The sequence below is a fragment of the Trichosurus vulpecula genome, chromosome 4 (genome assembly GCF_011100635.1).
Source record: "Trichosurus vulpecula isolate mTriVul1 chromosome 4, mTriVul1.pri, whole genome shotgun sequence".
NCBI classification, from domain to species: domain Eukaryota; kingdom Metazoa; phylum Chordata; class Mammalia; order Diprotodontia; family Phalangeridae; genus Trichosurus; species Trichosurus vulpecula.
Genome location: NC_050576.1, coordinates 384,451,621 through 384,477,387, shown reverse-complemented (window position 1 = coordinate 384,477,387; position 25,767 = coordinate 384,451,621). Strand labels below are relative to the sequence as shown.

At 35.3% G+C, this 25,767-nt stretch overlaps 1 protein-coding gene across 1 annotated transcript in view; it reads right to left on the bottom strand.

The window, feature by feature from the left end:
• The window catches only part of MYO16 (myosin XVI), a 675,300-nt gene extending 673,930 nt beyond the window's left edge, over positions 1-1,370 (bottom strand). Inside the window, exon 1 of the mRNA XM_036754583.1 lies at positions 1,115-1,370. Coding sequence (XP_036610478.1) covers positions 1,115-1,340 — 226 coding nt within the window. The 5' untranslated portion in view covers positions 1,341-1,370. The remainder of the gene's footprint in view (positions 1-1,114) is intronic.
• Positions 1,371-25,767: the final 24,397 nt, after the last annotated feature.

Sequence of the window (25,767 nt, the reverse complement as noted above, 5' to 3'; positions counted from 1 at the left end):
ATCCAAAGTCAAGACAATAAGCCAACAAGCATTTATTAAGTGCCTACTATGTACCAGTGTGTAACAACAATGTTGTTAGCAGCTACTGTGGCTGTGTAAGACCAATAGCACCAGTGTGCAGAAAGGCTGCTAGCACAGGTTCTTTGATCTGCTTTTCTAAGGAAAGCAACTTTAAGGGGTTAACAATCTCAGTTTAATTTAACATACACATATCATTCACTTAATTCAGGGGGAAAAGATCAGCCTCCTGAACTTCAGGGCAAATACAAACAGAAATTACGAGCATACTTTATAACCAGAGCAAATAACACAAACTAGTCTATCCTTAGCAATACACAGTTACCAGAGAAGCACCAACATTTGTCTGGGTTATCAAAGCTGGGTGGGGGGCTATTTCAATGGCTTACCCAGAGTCTCATCACCCACACTCTTTCAATGAGTGTACCCCCCAAAAGTCAAACGCTAACCTTCCAGTATAGACCCTGAGGGCTTGAGACTCACCATTTAGGGTATGAGAAATCACTAACACCAGGGTGTGGGAAAGTTAGTTAACCACTAGTACCACCACATACATTATTTTCAATCAATGACTCCTGATTGTGATTGTCTTAGTGCTGAGAAACATTCCAAGGCAAAAAAGATCCCACTTTACCTGTCCCATTTAAACAAAGGCCAGACTCATTAAAGGCACTTAAGAGAAGAACAGCAAAAAATTCTGCCCTGATTACTATTACACAACGAAGACACACAAGTTAGTAAGGATCAGAGATGGAATTTCAGTGTAGATCCTCTTATTCCAGAACCATGCCCCTTTTCCACTATACCATGACAGAAAATAACCTACGAAAAGCCCTATGTCACCCAAAATAGATCACATTCCCATCTATTAACTGAGGGCACTGAACCTTATTAAAATGAACTTTGGAACAAGCATTTTTAACCAGATAATTTGGATATCTCAAGTGGTTTAAAAAAAATAGGAATTGCTACTTAAAATAAAATTTCCAGAAAAGTGGTAATTAAAAAATCATGTGCATACACTACACCCCCCCCCACACACACATACACACACACACACACACACACACACACACATTTTTTCTGTTAAATGTACCTTCTTTATCGTTGTGATGGATAATTGCATCCTGTATCATGTCAGCAAGGTTGAAATGAACTTTGTGATTCTTCCCATGTTTCAACTTCTTCACAAATCCTTCCTGTTTCTGAAAGGCTTTCTCTCGTTCATAGTAGGCTTTTATTTGATCACAGCGCATACGTTTCACCAGCCTCTGTCGCTGGCCTAATGGTAGGGACTCCAGCAAGCACTGGTCAATTTCCATTTCATGGGATCTAAAAACATTACATAGCTGGAAGCAACCTAAAGGAATGAAAGAAAAAAATTAGGAAATGTTGTTTTACCTTTTACCACCATGACCTTTAAATAGTAATAACATCATATTGAGTGGGATGAAAGACCCTCACCAATTAAAATGATAATAAGGAGCCATCTCAGGGTGGGAACAGAAAATTTTATTCAGTTCTCGAGAATTGGGCATCCCGTGCTAGCACAGAGGAGAACCAGCAAAGGAGGCACTTTACAAGGGGCAAAGCACCAATAATTATACCTAACACAAGAGAATTCCTGCCGACCTCTGACCCTTCTCACCATTGGCTGGGAGGTGGGCTTACAATCTGAGCATGAAAGCTAGACAAAGAACCGGGAAATTGAGGCACAGAAACTCCAATTCCCATTCCTTAGTTAATGATTACAACTGAGGTGACATCTATAAATCTAAAGAAGGAGAATAGGGTAAGGGGAGGGGAGACACTCTCCATTCTTCTACAGTACTTTTACAGTGAGGGAAAACAGGTCACAGTGACCCTATCCTTACTGAGCAAATCTTTAAAGCAGAACAAGAAGAAAGAACAAAACGTTTCAGGGTAAACTTTCCCAGAGGCTGATCCATCAGACTCTCACAGCCTCAGAATTTTTCCACTTCCATATTTCTTGATTTTTAAACACTTCTTAGTATTTACGTATGTATATAGATAGATAGATAGATAGATAGATAGATAGATAGATAGATATAGATATAGATATATATCTTCCCTGTGAAGTCTTCACATTTTATTTACCTCACACAATATGTAGTATAGGTTCATATACTAGGTACTGATAAATCTTTGAATGAATGAACATAATGATGCTTGACATGGCCCATTAAAACATATCTTAAAAATAACTCTTTAAGCAAGCCATCACTTTCATAAATCTTTCCTGTAATTCCGATGAAAAATAAAGATGTCAGTTTTACAGGTGGCTTGTCCAAGGTCATAATGTTATGAAATTGAAGAATCAATTAGAGACTTCAGCTTTTCTTGAGGCTTTACAACACAGAGATGCTTCAATTTCATGAAATCAACGCGAAATACCTAGATGAACTGGTTCGTATTTTCAAAAACATTATTCTAATAAAATAATACTATTTACTTTTAAAGTAATAATGCTTTGTTTTCTTTTTTGCAATAATAGCAAATTTCATGTTTTTTTTTTAATTAGCAGCTGTATTCCAGCATTGGAAAGGCTATCATACGAAAAAATGTTTTCATTTATTCCTGTTGCTCTCACAGGACAAACAAGAACTGCTTGGAGGGAATTATCAGAAAGGGGATTTTAGTTGAACACAAATAAAAAATTTGACAATTAAAGATATATAAAAATTCTGTACTATGCTTTTTTGAAATAACAGGTTGGCTGTCACTGTGATTATTCTTATAGAGGTTGGATGAGAAATTCTCAGTGATGTCATAGTTGTAATTCTTGATCTTATTGGGGATTGGATTAGGTGATTGGATTAGATCATCTTTAATGCCTCTCCCTAGAAAGGTGGCAGGTAGGGGGCGCAGTGAATAGACAACTGGGTTGGGAATCAGAAAGACTCACTTTTGTGAGTTCAAATCTGGCTTCAGATATTCACTAGCTGTGTGACCCTGGGCAAGTCATTCAGCCCTGTTTGCCTCAGTTCCTCATTTGTAAAATGAACTGGAAAAAGAAATGGCAAACCAGTTCACTATCTTTGTCAAGAAAACCCCAAATGGTATTATGAACAGTTGTATACAGCTGAAATGAATGAGCAAGGTTTGTCCAGTGCTAACAATATATATTCTCACCTCTGAGATCCCTTCAAATTAGGAAAATCTAGAATTTAAGACAGGCAAGTAACCCCCCAAAAAGGTTCTGCATACTAATATGAATCGAATAAATTAATTCTTGTGGGACATTCACTTTAGTTTTTTATTGCAATAGTGAAAGATTTGAAATGATCTAGATACATGCTTTCTTCTTTGTGAACAGCAGCACTAATTTATAAGATGGCTAGCTAAAGGTAAGAGCTAAGCCTGTAATCATAAAACAGATGAGTTCTCCAGACTAATCTGGTTGGCCAATATGGATACCAATCCCATAAGCATACACAGGGATATAATGATAGCTAATAGATCTTTGGACAATTGACAACAGTGCAATTAGATATAATGTATGCTGACAAATTACACAGACATTTGTCATTGGAAATGGAAACATATTTATAGCACATATGTACTAAAATAGACATTGATTAACTTGCAAGAATTTTTTAATTAAAAAAGTATATCAATCTACTAAAATATCTTCTCATGGACATTTTGATTTTATTTTTTAAAAGTCCTCAAAATACACTCATAATGTATGAAAAGAATACAGACTCACAAACAGAAGTTTGTGTAAACAGAAGTTTCCAAACAATGAAGTTTTAGAGTTAGAAAGGGCCTTAGTGGCCATTTTATTCAGCCCATACTTGAAAAGAAATTTTCATTAAGACACACGACAAATGATCATTCAGACTTCTCTGGAAAGTCATCATTGGGAACTCATTACCTCCATATGCAACCTGTTCCACTTTTCAATAGCTATAATTCTTTGGAACTTTTTCCTAACACCAAGTTTAATTTGCCTTTTAGCAATGTTTCTCCATAGCTCCAGACCTTTGGGAACAAACAGAATGTCTATTCCCTTTTCCACATAAGAACTCATCAATACTTTAGCACATCTGAGACTTCTTTTCACTAGACTAAACACTCCCAGTTTCTTCAACCAATCCTCATATGACATCAAATCATAGCTCTAGTTCCTCTGGACATTTTCTAGCTTATTGATGTCTTTCCTAAACATTGCTACCTTAATGTGGTATGACCAGGGCACAGTGGGGAGGGTTTATCATGTCTTTATTCCTAGAAGCTATAATTTCCCTCTTTAATGTAATCCCAAATTTCATTAGTTATTTTGCTGTCACAACACAGCATTTATTCCTGCTGATATTTGTTCTATCAGATATTGAGGTCCTTTATTCAAACTGCTATATTAACAATACATCCTCCATCTTGTACTTGTAAAGTTGATATTTTGAGCCCAAGTGTATGATTTTACATTTAACCTTATTTACTTTTATCTTACTAGATTCAACCTAATGGTCTAGCCTTGTCAAGATCATTTGGATTCTAACTTTATGATCCAATTTGTTAACTAGTCTTTTATGTTACATATTTGATAGGAAATATATACATATATGTACACATACATATATGCTTCTTTTATATTCAGGTCTTGTATCCATTTTTAGTTTATTGGTGTCTAAGCCTAATGTCTCGTAAACAGCTTTCTAGTTGTGCTAGCAGCTCTGGTCAAATACAGAGTTATTCCACAAATAATTCATAATCTCAAATTTATTGAAGAATGAGTTATTCAGTGGCCATTTCAAATTCTTCCTAATTTAGTTTGTTCAATTTGATTTGATGGGTATTTCTTTATAATGAAATTTGAGGTGGGGAATAATAGTCCCATTTAATTTCTTTTTTAAAAAAGGATTTATCTTGAGATGCTAGACCTTTTTTTTCTTTTTTTTCTCTCCAAATGAATTTTTTATTTTGTCTAGTTCTAAAAAGTATCTCTTTGGTAATTTGATAACCACAGCAACAACAGCAATAATAATAACACTTATATAGTGTTTTCTATATGTCAGACACTGTGCTGAATGCTTTACAAATATTATCTCATCTTATCCTCACAACAACCCTGGGTGGTAGGTGCTATTATTCAGGCAAAAAGGTAAACAGAGGTGTTAAGTGACTTGTTCAGGGTCATACAGACAGTGAATGTTGGAGGCTAGATTTTAACTCAGCTCTACCTGACTCCAACCCTAATACTCTATTCACTGAGCCACCCAAATCTGAAACCAATCTAAGTAGTATCGTCATTTTGTTATACTTGTACTATAAACATGAAAATCTGAATGGTTTAAAAATTTTGAGATCTTTATCTTAATTATCCGTTGTCATTTAATAAGGAATATATACATATATGTATGTAAGTATATATGTATACACACAGGCACACACACAAACATATAAATACATGTATGATTGTCTATGTAAGTCAACTGCCAGATTTTTTTTGAATTTTGTAGTTATTTTAAATTAAATTTTTCTTATTTTCATTTCTCTCTTTTTTTAGTACTATACAAAAATGATGGTGATTTTTTGGATTTTTTTTGCATTCTGCTATACTATTGGAACTATTGTTTCAATTACTTTTTCCCAGATTTTAAGGGATTTTCTAAGCATTCCATTAGATTATCTGCAAACAGGAATGACTTTATCTCCTCTTTAGCAATGTGTATGAATAAAATATAAATAAAGTAAATAAATAATAATCATATAACTAAAAACCATGCCTTAAACCTAAATCGTTATGGCTCTCACTGATTGGCCAAAAATAGGTCCCAGCCCAAGCCTCATTTGGTCATTATTTGGGTTTTGATGGCTCAGAGTTAGTGTAAATAACAACTGTTTCTGTTTTGGCCAGAAACCCTTCGCGTCTTCCCCTCCCAGATTGATTTTTACTAGATATAAGAGGCCATTTTTTGCCTCATTTCTTACCCAGCCTTAATCACTAAATGAGTGTTGCCTCCAACGAACTGAGACCTAGGAAAGACATTACCCTAGAAAGGCCAAGGTTTCCCATTGCATCCAGAGTCTTCTCCAGTTTTACTTATCTATATATTGCCACAGATTGCTCAGGAGGAGTGAGTAAGGCTGGTGACTTTGTACAGCCTTGCCACACTTAAGTCCAATTGTAACACCAATGTTGCAAGCAGCTACTGTGGAGGTGTAAGGCCAATAACACCAGCACACAGGAAGGCTGCTAGCGAGAGGTTCTTTGATCTGCTTTTCTAAGGAGAGTAATTTTAAGGGATTTACAATCTCACTTTAAACATACATGTATCATTCACTTAGTTCAGGGGAAAAATCAACAGCCTGGACTTCAGAGAAAACACAAACAGAAATTACAAGCAGAAGTTATATAAACAGAGCAAATAACACAGATTAGCAGACAGGTTTCTAGCTATCTGTCCATAGCAATACATACACAGTTATAAGAGAGAGAAGCACCAACATATGAGTCTTCAAAGCTGGGGGACTCCTTAACAGCTACCCAGAGTCTTGTTTGGCCAAATCACACAAACATTCTTCCAATGAGTGAGCCTCAAAGCAAATATATGAATAAATATATGTTTCTTCAGGGTCTGAGGGCATCACAACCATGAGACTCAAACTCATGTGACTTAGGTTTTCTTGTGACTTAAGCAGGTCATCAAAGACTCTTAATTCAAAGGCAAGACTCAACCAAAGGTGCCTGATTGCTTTAGTGCTGAGAAGCACTTCAAAAGCAAAACAGCTAAAAGTCCCACTTTGCTTGCCAATACAACAATTCACCTGCAAGTCAAGATATCATGTTCCTGATGTCATTGGTCCTCTTTAAGAATAAAGGCCAAGCAACAGCAACAACCAACAATATTGATATCTTTAATACTGTGTCTGGTCTTATTGTTATAGTTGACATTCTAGAATTAAGTCACGTAATAGTGGATAGAGAAGGCAGGTGTGCTAGCTTTATCCCTTTTTTCTTCTTCCACTTAATAGTATTTTACTTTTTTCCAATTACATGTGAAGATAGTTTTCAACATTTACTTTTATAAGATCTTGAGTTCCAATTTTTTTTCTCTCTCTGTTTCTCTCCTCCCCCTCCCCAAGATGGCGAGCAATCTGATATAGTCTATATATATACAATCATATTAAACCTATTTCCACATTAGTCATGTTGTGAAAGAGGAATCAGAACAAAAGGGAAAAGCCATGAGAAAGAAAAAACAACAGCAAAAAAGGTGAAAATAGTCTGCTTTGATCTGCATTCAGATTCCATAGTTCTTTCTTTGGATGGGGATAGCATTCTCCATCATGAGTCTTTAGGAATTGTCTTAGGTCCTTGTATTGCTGAAAAGAGCTGCAGTTGATCATGGCACACTGTTGCTTGCTTTATCCCTTTTCAAATTAGAATAACTTAGTGAGTGATTGGGACAGGTTTTAAATCCATATCTTTCTAACTCCAAGAATAACTCCCTATCCACTATGCTATGCTACCTCTCACCAGTCTTATCTCAGACTACTCCCCTTTATATACTATGTATATATATATATATATATATATCATCTATCTATCTATCTATCTATCTATCTATCTGTGCACACACACACACACACACACACACACACACACACACACACACACACACACACTTGCCTAACTGTATCATTGTTTATCCCGTAATCACCTCTATGCTCTTTTGTCTTTGTTAATTTTCTTTTTCTGGCCACCGCAAAATGTTACATTTTCTATGATGCCTTGAAAGAGCCCATTGGTTTGTGATGATGCTCCTTGGCCTCTTTGTATTTCTTGTATTTTCTAATTATATATTATTTGCATTATGCCTATAGCAGCCCTTCCGAAGTACTGCTTTAACTTAAACTCACATATTAGATTCTTGGATAGCCTGTGGGTCTGGACTCCTATAGCTCAAGAGCTCCAAATTTCTCCTTAATTGTCTGAAAGACACCACTAGTTCAAATCAATAGCATTTCCTAAGACATCATAATAAGAACAGTAACTTTAAAATGTTTCTTCCAAAAACTTGCATCACGCTCTCCCACAAACACACATAATTTCAATGGTAAGAGTGGTTACAAACTCAGAATTCATGGATAGGGTGACACACATGTAGGAAACATACATCCCCAGGGTAATTCATGCCTGCAGTTCTACAGGATCTTGAAGTCATTTCTTTCTGGAGGGGAGGAAAGATGGTCCCCAATCTCACCCATCCAAACAGAGTGGGTCCCCTGGGTCGGTCACTTAGCTGGCCTCCCAAGGCCATAGCTCAACTACCAATTGTCAAGATAGTTATCTCAGGGCAGCTAGGTGGCACAGTGAGTAGAGCACTGGCCGTGGAGTCAGGAGGACCTGAGTTCAAATCCGGTCTCAGACACTTAACACATGTACTTGCTGTGTGACCTTGGGCAAGTCACTTAACCCCAACTGCCCTGCCAAAAAGGCAAAAAAAGATAGTTATCTTAGTTATCTCTTGATAGTTAGCTAGTTTGCTTTCTGCTGGTGGAGGTCCCACTACAGAAAGTTGCTTCCTGCACAGACCATTTGTTTTATGTATATCAATGTCTCTAGCTAGCAAGTGTCTTTGCTCCTTGCTGGGTGATGAAATATCTCTTGGGCTACAAAATTATCAAATTGCTGGATAGTATTATCCCACTTGGGGAGCAGCTATATTGCAAAGCTCCATGGTCAATGAATGTAGAATGTGGAAAAGAAGAGAGAAATGAATTGAGACTCCTTTGCTAGCCTTAATTTCTTCCTTTACTTCTAGCTCCTGCCTGGATTACCTGCAGAACTAGCAAGCTATCTTTTTAAATGCCAACAGGGTGAAGTAGCCATTTTTTCCCTAGCCAATGCCCAAGTTCCTCTTCCAGTTCAATTAAAGCCTTTTCAAAAGGAAGACAAGTTATAGATAAATCTTTACACTTAATTTAATAAGTCATTATATGTCTCTTTTTTCTATGCTTATATCCTGAATGACTGGGGGTGGTAGGGGTCATCATGCAACAATTTCCCTCCAATTCCCGCCCCCCAGATATTTATTTATCTGTCATATATCATTCTTTTAGGATGAGGAAAATGTCATACTAAAGTGGCCAGTTCAGATGAGCAAATGAAGTATAGAGATGGTATCGTCAAAATGAATTTTATATGTTAGGAATAAATATTATTTTTAACAGATAAGTAGGGAGTAAAAGACATTTTCATTTCACATTTTAGTCAAAATAATTTAGTAAATAAAACTACAAGTTAGAAGACTGTATATTGTAATTACATTAAATGGAAGATTAAACTAAAGCCATCTTAAACAACTGTTAGGCCTGTTTTTAAAGTACTTTCATAAATTTAATGATGAATATAAAAATGCGGTTTATACAAAGCTTTTAACATGTTGATGGTCTCTCTGATTTTTTATAGTTTTAAAATTTTACTAGTACTAGGAGTTTATATAAATATCAATTCACTTTTCTGTGGAAACATTTTAAATAAATTTGAATGTTATGTACTTTAGTGAAGTGAATCATAAATATGGTAGGGATAAAAAAGCACCTTAGATATTTGCCAAGTTTTTGCTAGGCTAATTCCTGAGTTGAGACTATGTCTCCAAATGTCTCCCAGCACCAATTTTGTTGTTCTGCCCACAGGAGGTGCTTAATAAATACTTGCTGGATTGAACTATTATTTTGAAATCTATAAAAATAGAACTTTTTAATAATTGGCACTGTCATCCTTTATGGCAGCATAATTGATAGAATGATAACCTTAAGAGACCACAAAATCTCAAAATATCATGTGAATTACAAGAGAAAGACTGAATTTATTTCAGTATAGATTGTGCTAAACACATAAATAGCACTGATAACTGACATAGCAACCTGCTAATCTCTAAGACCCTTTTTAGATCTAAAACATCCTATTATAACAGTCCTTCTAGTAAGTCTTGGGCTGTGCACTTATGGCATTAAAGACCCTGGCAATTTCATTTCTTCCCAGAGTGAGATGAGGAGCCAACTTGAGATCAGAACTTGAACATACATTTCTCTCCTTACAATAGGAGACTTGCAAAGATCTCTGGATAGGGAAAGAAAAGAAAATAGAAGGAAAAAAAGAGGTGGTGCAGCTATATTAAGACACCACCTTGGCTAATGGCAGCAATCTATGCATTCAATTTCCTTTCTCAAACCCAACACTCCAAAGGAGCTCATGAATTGTGAAAGCTGAAGGGACGAGCAGCAAAGCATGTAATGTTGCTACTGTTTTGTTGTAAGTACTAGCTCAGGTGGCTGGAATGCTAAGAAAAAAAAAACACATGGAAGACAGGGTGTTCCTTATCCCCCTGTTCCTTGTTTTCTTCTCTTCCTGTCTTCTTTTCTTTCCTTGTAGAGAGGAATATCTAAACTCCTATGTTAGGATGAAAACCCTGCCATCCATTCCTTATGTTTGTTAACTTCCTCTCTTCCCAAGCCATGAAGGAACACAACTCTGAAGAACCTTTATCAACCAATATCTCCTTGTAGTTAGCAGTCCCATGCCTTGATAGAAGTATTTTACTATGATTCTAAGTGTAGTCTATGTGAGAATTTTTCATTGATTACAACATTTACTTAATCAGGAACATTCATTCAAGTCAAATAATAGACACTACAATATGATAAGATCTAATACTCACTGATACTCAGTAAATTCTGAGTTCCTAAGACCTAGAACCTTTTGACTACAGTCAAAGCTTCATTCTAATATTTTTCATGATTTATACATAACAATAGGCATATATTCTACTATTATGTGGGCTATTATTACTATCTTTTCTTTGGACTTCAGAATTTAAATAGTCAAATTTATTCAAGTATTAATATCAATAGGGTAGATAGAGAACCCTAGGAGAAGATAAATATCTATATGGGGAAGAGATTTGATTTGTACAGATGTCTATAATTACTATTAATTCCCTACTTAAGGAACATCAATATATTCCTTTAATACTTATGATCAGGCATGCTTTATTTTAGTGTTAGGATATGCATTCTTTATTTTCTGTGATTGAATATGGATTGATATATGTAGTGAGTGAAGTATGTAGAATAGAATGTGAATGACAGAGAAAATAAAGTTAGTCATTTGAGTATATGTGGAGTAGGAATAAAATACTTATGCTTTGCTCCATGGAGATCAATGTCAGGGCTGAGTTCATCTCAGTCTTGCCAGTTATATGTAGAGTAGGAAAAGATGCTTCTGTCTATTATATTCTCAGTCATTCCCACACTAAGTGGAAATCAAACCTAGAGATATACTCAAATATCCAGGGAACTGCATCCAAAGAACTAAGACATATTCTCAAATTACCTAAGGATCTATACTCATACATCATCACCTCTCAACGATATGAATTCACATTCCCCCATCTTCTACACATTTGCATCACCTTATCATTATCTCTACTTCTGCAGAGTCACTGAAATTAAATTAATGAAATTAACTGTCCATTTTCCAAGTATTCAATACCTATACTACACTTTATTATAAACAACTAGGAATATACTTCCAACCATACCTATTCTACCTATTAGTAGCTTCAGAAAATTTCCGTGATACTCCCTTATAATTTTAGGTAAATGCAGGACACTAGGTGGTAATTCAGATTTAATGAGTCTTAGAGTTTATTTATTCTAATGCATTAGTTTCACAGAGAATAAAAATAAGAGAGACAAGGAAAAGATATTTACCAAGGTAACAAAAATAGGATGGCCAGCTAGGTGGTACGTTGGATAGAGCACTGGTCCTGGAGTCAAGAAGACTTGACTTCAAATGTGGCCTGAGACATTAGCTGTATGACACTGAGCAACTCACTTATTCTAGTTTGCCTCAGTTTCCTCATCTGTAAAATTATCTGGAGAAAAAAAAATGGCAAACCACTCCACTATCTTTGCCAACAGACACAACTGAAAAATGACTGAACAAAAACAACAAAAAGTAGTAAATAAAAGAACTAGTATTCATTGAAGTTCAGGCCTTCTGACTCTAAGTCCATTCCTTTCTACTATATCATGCTATATTGGAAGTAGTTCAGGTAAAGACTTTTGATTTTTGTGGCTATTAAAACTTTTATTTTTAAGTTGAACTTTACACAAAACTTTTATATCTTTATTTTTTAATTTTTTTATAATTTTTTTTATTTTTAGTTTACAACACTCAGTTCTACATAATTTTGAGTTCCAGATTTTCTTCCCTCCTTCCCCCTCTTTCTCCCCAAGATGGCATGGAATTCAATATATCTTCCATGTATAACTTCACATTAAACTAATCTACACACTAGTCAAGTTGTGGAGAAGAATTATAACAAATGGAAAGAATCACGAGAAAGAAGAAACAGAACCAAAAAAAAAGCAAAAACAAAAGAGAGAAAAAAAGGGGGAAAAAGGTGAGCATAAAGTGTGCCTCAATCTGCATTCATACTTCATAGTTCCTTCTCTGGATGTAGATCGTATTCTCCATCGTGAGTCCTTTGGAGTTGTCTTTGTACCTTGTGTTGCTGAGAAGAGCAAAGTCTATCAGGGTTAGTCCTCACAGAATCCATATATCTGTGGTTGTGTACAATGTTCTCCTGGCTCTGCTCTGCTCACTCAGCATTATGTCATGTAGGTTTTTCCAGCTTGTTATGAAGTCTTTATCATCCCCATTTCTTATAGCACAATAGTATTCCATTACTTTAATATACCACAGCTTGTTCAGTCATTCCCCATGATTTTTAACTATTAGTTTGATGCAAGGTAAAGACTCAGAATTTTACTCATATTCATATTTGCTTATAAAACTCAGATAGAGTTAAAGTATTTTAACATTTTTCAATTTCTTCTACTTCTCTAAAAGGATGATAATAACATTTGAATTTTGTACACATCTTTAGGAAGGGAAATAATGAAGGAATGGAGTGGAGAGAACAAAGATAGGAAGAGGGAGAGGTGGTGGAGAGGAAGGGAGAGAGATACATGCCGAGGTAGACAGACAGAGAGACAGAGAGAGGTGGAAAGAAAGGTCTGTATATAGAGAATATACATTTTCTCTTCACAGTGGATAGCATTAACAATTGTGTTTCTCCACAGAATTATTCAGAATTGATTGTCAAAGTGATGTCTGGGAAGGACAAATATCTGCCATACAAAGTAATCCCTTCTCTGCATCCCAAACACAAGTAGACAAGGGAAACATCTAAAATAATGACAAATTGCTATGGGGAATGAAAGCTTGATAATGTCATCATCACTGCTACAAACAGATTGCCAAAGAAAGCTCATTTATAATGCAATAGCAATATCTCTTGCTATCAAATCCTATTAGAAAATTGTATTAGGTGTGATTTATTGACTTTGATGCACTGTGCTGAAGAATGCTAACTCCACCATGACTCTTACAACCCACCAGATTTGTAAATGTACCCCAGAGAATGTTTAGGGCCACTGGAAAAGATTAAGAAACCAAAAAACTGAAAAAAACCCACAAAAATATTACCATATGATGTTCAGTATGCAACTGAGGATTGAGTATAATCATGGTCAAAGCATTGGTATAAATTCCAATGAAGCCAACAACTATTCTCAAGGGAGAGAACAGATGCAAGAATATCAACATAAAAGCTAACTGGAATATAATACAACAATCTTTCCACTAACATGAAGAAAACTGGTAAGTTGGGCTGAATCCAGTTCCCAGTTTAAATTTTCAGAGGAAATCTGATTCAAGTTATTAAAATCCAACGATTATTTTTTCCATCCAGATGTGCTCCTAGAAATATGATGTTAAATACTATTCTGAAAAAATACTCCAAAAGAGTAAGGAGTAGACCTAAGATTTCTTTGTCTAAGGAACTCTTAGAAAAAAGAAACTCCTTTCATCAATGTAGGTTGCCAACATCTCTTTCCCCAAATCGATAGTCTCAGAGAACTTCCCAGAGCACTGAGAGTTTAAGTGACTTGCCCAGAGCCACAGCCAATGAGTAACAGGGGCAAAACTTGAATTCAAATCTTCCTGACTCAAAAGCCAGCTCTCTATCACTATACCAAGCTGCCTTTCAAACAAACAGGCAAAAAACAGGGAGAGGGGAAGATACATAATTTGTGATGTTTTTTTTTCTTCTTTCTTTCATACATCTGGCCATTGACAGGAATTTCCCTCTCCTCTCCTTTTTCTCTCCTCTGCTATCCCCTCTCCCCATTTGAAACTCTCATCACTTATATTATGAATTACTGTAATGGCTTCCTAGTTGGTATTTACAAACTGGTCTCAACCATCTTTTCCAGCCTTCTTGCACATTATTCCCTTGCTGGCATGCTACATTCCAGTCAAACTGGCTTTCTTACTGTTCCTCATACATGTCATTCCATGTGCCAGGTAAAAACCTCCACAATTTTCACACCATACTCCAAATTCTCCCTCCTTAGTGAAATCTATGATTTCCACAGCCAGAATTACTGTCCTTTCAAACCTAATTGATCTTTCTGCCTTTCTTATGCATTCATTGAACTCCCTTTGTAAATTATATAATAGATACCTACCTTATCCTTATTATAAGACTATGTGTAAGCTCCTTGAAGGCAGTATAATGATTTATCATTGTATCACCCTCAGGTCCTAATATAATATCTTACTCATGGATAATAATAAGAAAATGTTTAGTGAATAAATGATATCATATCTGAAAGAAATATCAACAGGTTAACTGAACTTCTTAAATTTTTTTCCTTTTATACCACACATGTTCCATTTTTGAATATGATGCCATTCTTTGTTTCCAGATTCAAAATCACAGATATTAAGTAATGGATTGTCCCACTGCCAGAAGTTTCTGCTCAGAAAATCTGGCCCTCCTGGTGTCATGTTAAATGCCAGCAAAGCAAACAACTACATTCAGAAACACATGGGCAATGTTTGCCAAGACAAGTGGCATTACACAAGAACTGGAGAGTCCTACATCTGGGTCAAGGCACAGAGACTTAATACTACAACCAGCTAGAAATATGTGCCCCATTTACAATTCTTGTGGTAACTGTCATCTTTCAGGGCAGTTGGCATCAGGATGGCCAGAGAGCCTCTTCAATATCACTCTTGTATTTTTTCCCTGAGAACTGGGAAAGGAAAGGGAAATTTCATTTTTTTTTATTTTTAAAAAAGACTTTTAAAAGATTCTAAAGACCAAACTCTTCAGATTAAGTCTTTCTTGTTTTTTATGTGGAATAGCCTGAGCTCAGTTTTCAAACTTGGGAAAAGGTAAGAACATAAATGTTGAGTGACTAGAAAAATAATAAAATCCTCCCTCCAATGTTTAAATAGTTCAATAATTACATTTGCAACATTCTTTATTGTTTTAAATGCTATTTAGTCCTCCACAAACAGAAAAGAGTCATACACAAGGAAGGTTACTTCTAAAATTATTATACTTGTTATACTTAGAAATAGATATTTCATCTACTTTCAGGGGGAAAAAAGTTAACTTTCTGAAACTTTATTGAGATACAGAGGTAAATGGGCAGAGAAGAGACAGGGATTAGCCTGAGCTCTCCCCCAAAACCTCTCCAAACATTTTTAAATAATATCTCAAAACAAATTCTCGAGCAGCAAAACCCACAAAAGGACAGAGTGAAACAAGTTTTTTCAGTTCAAGACAACTTAGAATGTCAGCAGGAAAGGTTTGTTGCTCCACTGTGAGAATGGAGGACAGTCCAGTGAACGTCATGCCCCAGAAAATGAATAGAAGGCCATAGGGGCACCTAAATGGCAGTGGTGGTTTCTGGACCTCTCAAACCCCAAGTAACAAATGAGTGAGACAAGTAGTCAGAAGGAGATTATAGGGGTCCCTTCCTTTGCTGGCACTGGAGGCAGGACTCTGTTGCATTGTCCCTACTTGGATCCATGCCACAGTCTTGGGTGGCAGTCCCATGGTGAGAAAGAGCACTAGCACACCAGATCTTGTAGCGGCAGGGGAGCTTAGACCCTTGTCATAGTTCCAGGGCTGAAAGGAATATAGTAAACACACCTCACACTAGGTCATGCCACCTTGAAGTAATCAAAAACTTACAGATCCCTAAAATAACCTCTGAAAACAGCTATTTAAAAAAGCACCTTGAAGCTTGGGATGGTGCTGTGTCCACTCCAGAAGCAGATCCACACTTTAATGTAGAGTTTAAAGTAATGAAATAGGCTCAAAAATTGAGCAAAGAGCAGAAAAATATCTGGACTATAGAAAGTCATCATGGTGACAGGGGAAGATCAAAGCAAATGCAAAAGACAATAAAGTCAAAACTACTACATCCAAAGCCTTAAAGAAAAATATGAATTGGTCACAGACCAAGCTCAAAAATATTTTAAAAATCAAGTAAGAGAGGTAGAGGAAAAGAATGGAAAAAGAAATTAGAGTGATGGAAGAAAACCATTAAAAAAGAGTCAACAGCTTGGCAAAGGAGTCACAAAAAATACTAAAGAAAATAACAGTTTAAAAAACAGAATAAGCCAAATGGTAAAAGAGGGACAAAAATCCACTGAAGAAAAAAATGCCTTGAAATGCAGAATTGGCCAAATGGGAAAAAAAGTTATAAGAAAATTCACTTAAGAAAAGAACTCCTTACAAAGTAGAACTGTCCAAATGGAAAAGGAGTTGCAAAAGCTAACTAAAGAAAATAATTCCATAAAAATTAGAATTGGCTAACTAATCACTTTATGAGACATCAAGAAACAATAAGATAAAATCAAAAGAATGGAAAGATAGAATATGTGAAATATCTCATTGGAAAAAAAAACCTGATCTGTAAAATAGGTTCAGGAAAAATAATTTAAGAATGGCTGGACTACCTGAAAGCCATGATAAAAAAAAGAAGAGCATAGACATCATATTTGAAGAAATTATCAAGGGAAACTTCCTCTATATCTTAGAACCAGAGAGTGAAATAGAAACTGGAAAAATCCAGCTGTCACCTCCTGAAAGAGATACTCAAATGGAAACTCCCAGGAATGTTATGTCCAATTTCCACAGCCTCCAGGTCAAGGAGGAAATATTGCAAGCAGCCAAAAAAAATTTTCATATATTGTGAAGTCATACATTAAAGAATCAGAGGACTTGGAATATGATATTCTGGAGGGCAAAAGAGCTAGGATTACCACCAAGAATCACCTACCCAACAAAACTGAGGATAATCCTTTAGGGGGGGAAATGTATATTCAATGAAATAAATGATTTTCAGGTATTCCTGATTAGAAGACCAGAGCTAAATGGAAAAATGTGTTTTTCAAATACAAGACTCAAGAAAAGCACTAAATGGTAAACCAGAAAAAGGAATCATAAGGGATTCAATAATGTTAAACTGTTTGATACTGCTACATGGGAAAATGATACTTGTAACTCCTAGAAACTTTCTCATTATTAGGGCAGTTAGAAGGAGTATGCATAAACAGAGGGCATGAGTGTAAGTTGAATATGATAGGTTAATTATCTAAAAAAAAATTAAGGAATAAGAAAGAGAAACATATTGGGAGAAGGGGAAAGGAAGAGGTAGAATGGTATAAATTATCTGATGTAAAAGAGGTACAAAAAATCTTTCATAGTGGAGAGGAAGATGGGGGAGACAGGAGGAAGAACACATGAACCTTACTCTCCTCAAAAGTGCCTCAAAGAGAGAATAACATACACACTCAATTGGGTATAGGAATCTATTTTAACTGGAAAATAGGAGGGGAAGGGGATAAAAGAAGGACTTGGGTCTAATAAAAGGGAGGGTGGATTGTGGGAGGTAAAAGTCAGAAACAAACTACCTTTTTGTTTTTTTTTTCATTTAAATATTTATTTTTAGTTTTCAACATTTACTTTTATAAGATTTTAAGTTCAAAATTTTCTCCCCCTCTCTTCCCCCCTTCCCAAGATGGCCTGAAATATGATATAGGCTGTACATGCATGATTATATTACACATATTTCCACATTTGTCATGCTGTGAAAAAAGAATCAGAACAAAAGGGAAAAACCATGTGTGGTGGCAAGCAGGGTGAGACTTTTGTTGTCTTTTGGTTTGGAGTGCTTCTCAGTACTAAGGCAAACAAGTACTTTTGAGTCTTGTCTTTGCTTCAATCCAAAGTCTTTGCTTGGATCCAGAGTCATTGATGACCTGCTTAAGCCATGGGAAGCCTTAGGTCCCATGGGTTTGAATCACATGGTTGTGATGCCCTCTGATCCTGAAAAACAGTATATATACTCTACAGTTAGCATTTTGCTTCGGGCTCACTCACTGGAAGGGTGTCCTGTGATTTGACCAGATGAGACTCCAGGTAGCCCTTGGTGACCCCAGCTTTGAAAAACCCAGATGTTGGTGCTTCTCTCTCTGGTAACTATGTATATAATGTTTTGGAAAGACAGCTGGAAGCCTGTCTAATGATTTATGTTATTTTGTTCTGTTTGTATAATTTCTGCTTGTAATTTCTGTTTGTGTTTTCTCTGAAGTTCAGGATGCTGACTTTCCCCCCTGAACTAAGTAAATGATATGTGTATATTTAATTAAAGTGAGATTGTAAACCCCTTAAAGTTGCTTTCCTTAGAAAAGTAGATCAAAGAACCTGTGCTAGCAGCCCTCCTGTGTGCTGGTGTTATTAGTCTTACACAGTCACAGTAGCAGCAAGTAGCATTGTTGTTACATCATGAGAAAGAAAAAAAAGAGAGAAAGTAGTATGATTTGATCTACATTCAGATTTCATAGTTCTTCCTCTGGATGTGGATAGCATTTTCCGTCATGAATCTTTTGGAATTGTCTTAAATCATTGCATTACTGAGCAGAATTAAGCCTATCAAAGATGATCATTGCACACAGAAGCAAAACACTTTTGAGAATGGACTGGTTGAAAGGAGAGAGAGAATAGGATAAATGTGGTGGGGGGGATAGGATGGAGGAAAATAGTAATAATAAAAGTGAAAAAAATTATAGTAAGTTTCTCTGATAAAGACCTAATTTCTCACATATATAGAGAACTAAGTCAAATTTATAGAAAAAAGAGCCATTCCTTAGGTGATAAGTGGTCAAAGGAGATGAACAGATAATTTTCAAAGGAAGTATTCAAAGTAATCTATACTCATATGAATATGCTCTAAATTGCCACTGATTAGTGAAATGCAAATTAAAACAACTCTAAGCTACCACCCCACACCTATTAGCTTAGATTCTATGACAGAAAAGGAAAATGACAAATGTTAAAAGGGGTGTGAGAAAATTGAGACACTAATGCAATGTTGGTGGAATTGTAAAATGATTCAGTCTGGAGAGTAATTTGGAACTATACCGAAAGGGCTATAAAATCATGCATACCATTTAACCCAGCAATACCACTACTAGGTTTGTATCCCAAAGAGATAAAAGAAAGGAAAAGGACCTGTATGTACACAATTACTTATAGCAGCTATTTTTAGTGGTGACAAAGAATTGGAAATTAAGGGAATATCCATCAATTGGGGAATGGATGAACAAGTTGTTGTATGTGATTATGATGGAATACTATTGTACAATAAGATATGAGGTGCAGAATATGCTCAGAAAAACATGGAAAGACTCAGATGAACTCATTGAAAGTGAAATGAGCAGAATGAAAAGAACATTGTACACAATAACAGCAATATTGTATGATGATCAACTGTGAATGACTTAGCCATTGTCAGCAATATAATGATCCAATACCATTCTGAAGGACTTATGATGAAAAATTCTGTCCATCTCAAGAGAAAGAACTGATGGAGTCTGAATACAGACTGAAGCATTCTTTTTCTTTACTTTATTTTTCTTGGTTTTTTGTCTTTTTTCTTTCACAACATGACTAACTTGGAAGTATATTTTGCAAAACTGCACATGTACAATCTATATCAAACTTACCTTTTTGTTGATTGGGAGAGGGGAGGAGAGAAGGGGAAGGAGAGAATTTGGAAGTCAACAGTTTTAAAAAAACAATTTTAAAAATTGTTTTTACAGGTAATTGGGTAAAATCAAATATTACATTACAAAGGGGGTTAATGAGTTCAGAAGGAAGGAGAATCATTTTTTAATAAATGCATGTGTTGGTTGTAATCTAGTTTCAACATGTGCTATGCTAATAAAAGTGAAAAATAGCAGACTGATACCAAGGACAGCACAGATTAGTGGCTTGGAGGTCAATATCTTAGAAAATTCATGAATATCCATAAGAGAATCTGATTAATAGAAAATTCAACCTCTTATTTATCTCACTGTAGGCAAAATGTTTGTTAACGATGCTGATGGTTGGGAAGATGGTTGTAGAGGGAAAAGTAGGACAAATCATACCATAAATACTGGTTCTGGAGATTCACAGGGATATACACTAGATGATAAGTTCTAACCCTGTTGAAAATCAGTTTAACTTTTCAGCAGGACACATGGTGTTATGCACTGATACCTTACAGCTTCCATTTTCCATAATAATACTTTCCTACTACTGAAAAAGGAAAAAAAAACTTATTTCAAAGTCATATCATTTCTGCTTCTAAGAGTAGAAAAGCCTCTTAGGTGTCAAAGGTCAAAAAAAGTTATTGTGCCTGCATTGTAAAGACATATATTTCATTATAAGTGCCTTCTTTAAGTTAAAATTTACATAATCTTCACCATATGCTTTCTTGAAAGACATCTTTCTGAACAACAGTATAGCAAGAATCATTGACAACTAGCTAAAATGGCATCTTGGGAATACTTGTATTTAAAAAATTATATATCCAATCTTGTATAAAATTGTGTAGTCCTTACAAACATTTCTCTTACATCTTTAAAAGGCTTGAATGACTGACACTCTAACATCACCAGCTAGAGCACTGTGGTTAGATCAGTGACTTTGTGAACAATTTTTCAGGATGGATTTTCTCATTTTCAAAGCTTCTAGAGCATGGGCAGGTTGAATGTAAAATTATTTGCTTTCATATAATGAAATCTAGTAATTCAAAAGCTTTAAAGAAAATAACAATGAAAATTACTGGGTGTTTCCAGGTCAGGTTCTCAGACTCCTTGATTTATCTATTTCATGCTGAGATGATTAGCATATAGATTCCATAAATGAATGAAAGTAAAAAGATTATAACTTTCCTACTTTTATTCTGAATAATTTTTTCCCCTTCCATTGAACAGGAATTCTGAACATGTTCCAATAACCATCCCTCACATAAACTCTACTCTTACACACTATTCTTCAAAAGCCCTTTGATGTGACTGGACTGGTAAGCAGAAACTACAATCAATTTTGAGTCAGATACCAAGGGAACAGTTACACTTTGGGGATATTTTAATCAAATCCACTAGCTATATAATAGAGTGAATTAACCATCTCCCACTGCTTGGCTCATGCTGTGACTTAAAAATTTTATATTGGTGATATTCTGAATCTATGTCTACAAATATAGAAAAATATTCCAGTGATAAAATAAAAAAGTTAACCTGCCAGACACAATTGAGGAAGATACCTTAATGCCTTCATAAACCATTTAAGATAACCATAGAGCCATGGATCCCACCGTGAGACTGGGGATTTACTTTTCCTCACAGAAACACTTACGCATATAGACACTCACATATACACAATAATAAGGAAATAGTTAAGATGATTTCAAGTAATTTCCAATGTCTGTACTAGAAACATGAAGATATGCTGTTTCACCATGCACATGTGTGTATTTTAATACACACATATGTACATATATGCACATATATTTATTTGTATACATATTTATCACAGCAAAAAATTGTCATTAGTGTAGCCAAACACACAGTCCCATCTTGAAAGGCTATTGTATCCATGGGGGCATCCTTGAACTTCTAGTGTAATGATCTCTTTACGTGAGTCAATATGTGAGAAGTAAAAAAAAAAAATAGGATGATTAAAAACAACTGTTCTCAATCTCCCACTACGGAAGCCTTCTTACAGTGTATATCAAAAGATACTTGGTAATTCAACAGCAAAAGCATCTGAATCACTAGATATCTGTTTTCATTTTTTTTGGTTTGTTTTTTTTGAAGGGGGAAGGCAGGGCAATTGGGGTTAAGTTACTTGCCCAAGGTCACACACAGCTAGTAAATGTCAAGTGTCTGAGGCTGGATTTGAACCTAGGTCCTCCTGACTCCAGGGCTGGTGTTCTACTCGCTGCACCACCTAGCTGCCCCTAGATATCTATTTTCAAAGTTGTTGAAGGCAGATATGCTCATTTTATGTTCTAGAAATGATGAGTACTATTAGAATGTCCAACAGGACTAACGTAATGGGGGACCTAATTATGGACCTGCAAATAACAGGTGATGCAATTAGCCTGAAAATGTTTATAGAATGCAGAATGGGGACAGGAGGAGTAATTTTCAATGGATCATGAATATGTGTGTGTTTGTGCAAAAATCTGAGAGATGGGATAGATGGGAGGAAATCTGTGAGTACACCAGTTAATTCACCAGGGAGTAAACTCCACTAGAGTAGGGTATCTTTACTAGGTTGCTTGGTCCTGTGGGACCCATAGCTATACCACCACTCGGGACTTAATGGAAATTAACGTTTCTTTGAGCAACAATGACTTTTATTAGTCCATGGGTCCCTTTGGCAGTCTGGTGAAGTCTATGGATCTCTTCTCATAATAACATTTATAAATGCATAAAATAAATGTAGAGAATTACAAGGGAAATGTATTGAAATATTGTTATCAAAATAATATATTTTTAAAAGTCAATAAATTTATAGATTTCTGGTAAATAATTTCTATTTAGAGGGAAATAATTGATATCACCAAGGATATGACTTAACCAAATTCCCTGTAGAAATTAAATGTCTGTTTAGTAAACAAGGTCTTCCTGTGGGGAAGATCACCCTTCCCTATAATAATTAGCCCTAAGAAAAAGTCTTACTCTGGGAATGAGAAGCTTTTGGGGATCATAAACATTGATCTCATTACGAGACCACTTAAAGAGTAAAGGAAGGCATATATACTAAAATACAAAGCAAAGGGGATTCATGGAATGGTAATTTTTAAAATATATAATATGTGAGAAAAGTGAACATTAATCTAAGTTAATTATTAATTTGTGTGTGTTGTGTATGTGTGTGCACGTGTGTAGGTGCAATACAGTGTTGACACATATAGATCTACTTATGGAGAGAGTGATGAATATATAAAAGCTATATGGTAAGTGTGTGTATAAGTGTATGTATATGCAACACCCCTGCTTGTAGAAATTTTAGGCATAGAACAACCTAAGCTGTCACTTGTCCATAAGAAGCAGCTGCTGTTGGTAGGTAGGGAGTTATCTCTATTACAAAGCAAGGATCAGGTCTGATCTGTTTAAATATCATTACTTAGGGAAAAAAATCTAAAATGTCATCATCTCTTCAGGTACTCTTGTCATTGTAAGCTCTAAGCTGATGATACAAGGACAAAACAAGGCCTTTCCAAAATTAAAAAAAAGCCACCTCAGGATATCAAATACCCTGAGTTGCTTGTTCAAAAGACTAATGTATTGGATATACCAGAGGGTGACTTGCATTGGAATTCTCTTTTTCCTTTGAAAAACAAAATTTTCATTTTTTTTTAAATTCAGGGATTTTTTTCCCCAGATTTCCAGTTCTCTTGTTTTCTGTACCCTTCCGCTACCCATTAAGATGGCAAAAACCAAAAGCCATTACAAATATGTATAATCACAAAAAACAACTTTACAAATTAGCCATGTCCCAAGAAAAAAGAAAAAAATATGCTTCAATCTCCATGATGAATCTATCACTTACCTCTCTGAAAGCAGATAGCATGCTTTTTCATGAGTCTTCGGAATTGTGTTAGGTAACTGTGATCAGTATTTACCAATTCTTTCAAAGTTGATTAGCTTTACAATATTGCTATTACTTTGTGGATTGTTTTGGTTCTACTCACTTCATATTGCATCAGTTCATACAGGTCTTTTCATGTTTCTATGAAACTATCCCCTTCTTCATTTCTTACTGTACAATTCCATCACATCATATACCATAATTCATTCAGGCATTCCCTAACTGATGGCTATCCCCTCATTTTCCAATTCTTTGACACCACAAAACAAATGACTATAAATAGTTTTGTACTGATGAGTCCTTTTCCTCTTTCTTTGATCCGTTTGGGGTTATAGTCCTAAAAGCAGTATCAGTGGGTCAAATGGTAAGTACAATTGTATAGTGTTTGGGGCATAGATTAATATTGCTTTCCAGAATGTTTTGACTAATTTATAGGTTGACCAATAGTGCATTAGTGTACCTATTTTCTGACATACCCTCCAGAATTTGCCATTTTCTATTCTGTCTGTCATCTTAGCCAATAACATGAGTACTGAAGATTCATTTTAATTTGCATTCCTTTAATTATTAGTGATTTAGAACATTTTTACATAACTATTGATAGCTTTGATTTCTTCCCCTAAAACTGTGTATCAGTATTTTATCAATTGGGGAATGGTTTTAGAAATAAAGAGCAACTTGCTGCAAAGATTTCTCCCAAGTTTTTCTACTACTTTGAGATACATTGGTTTTGTTTGTGCAAAAAAAACCTTAATATTATTGTCATCAAAATCATATGTTTTATCTTCATTAAACCTATTTATCCTAGTCAGGTTTCAATTCAGATATGCTCTTTGTACTGAACCACCTATCTGCCACTAGTTAAGACCATAGGCTTTAGTGCTATGTCACCATTCCAGAAGTTTATTGAATCATGAAAAGGGGTTCTGATTACAAGAATGACAGCATCTCCAAAAAAATTATGAGCTCAGCCTCAGGGAGAGAGAGGAAAAGAGGAAGAAAGAGAGAGAGGCAGGAAAAAAAAGAGGGAAGGAGTAAGAGAAGAAAAGAAAAAGAGAAGGGAAAAAAGGAAAGAAGAAAAGAAGGAATGGAGGGAGGAAATCTAAGAACCTGTGACTGGGGTCTAGTTCAGGGGATGAGGAGACAGGGGAGAGGAAGTTGGTTATATCAAATAAAAAGCATTGGTGCTGAGCACACTCCTTTAACCTGACCCTCTTTTATCTAGAAAGGGAATAGGGAGCAAAGAGAGGGAAGAGTCTAAGTGAACAGGATGAAGGGAAATAAACAATTAATGGTCATGACTGTAAATGTGAATTGAGTGATCTCACTCATAAAATGTAAAATGGTAGCTGGATGAATTAGAAATAATAACCCAGTAATATATTTGTTTGTTTGTTTTTACAAGAAACATTTGAACATAAAGATTCACTAAGAATGGAGATCAAGTCTTATAGCAAATTTTATTAAGCTCCAGATGGAATTTTTAAAATCAGGGTTAACAATTACGATCTCAGATCAAGAAGCCACAAAATTATTTAATTAAAAATATAAATAGGAAAACTTAATTTTTTTTATTTCTAAAATTTTTATGTACTGAGTAGTATATCATCTAAACACTTAAAGAAAAATCTAAATAAGTAACTGAGGAAAAATAACAAGACTCTAATTGTGGGAGGACCTCAATGTACCACTTTCAAAGTTAGACAAATCTAACAAAGATAAGTAAAGGACGTAAATATAATTTTAAAAAGTTAGATGTAATAGAATTCTGGTGATTATTGAATAATAGTAGAAAGGAGTATACATATTTTTCAGCTGTGCATCTTTACAAAAATTGGACTTATATTAGGATATCAAAACAACAAATAGAGAATTTACATAACCAGTTGCCACAAAATCCCTTGAGACAAGT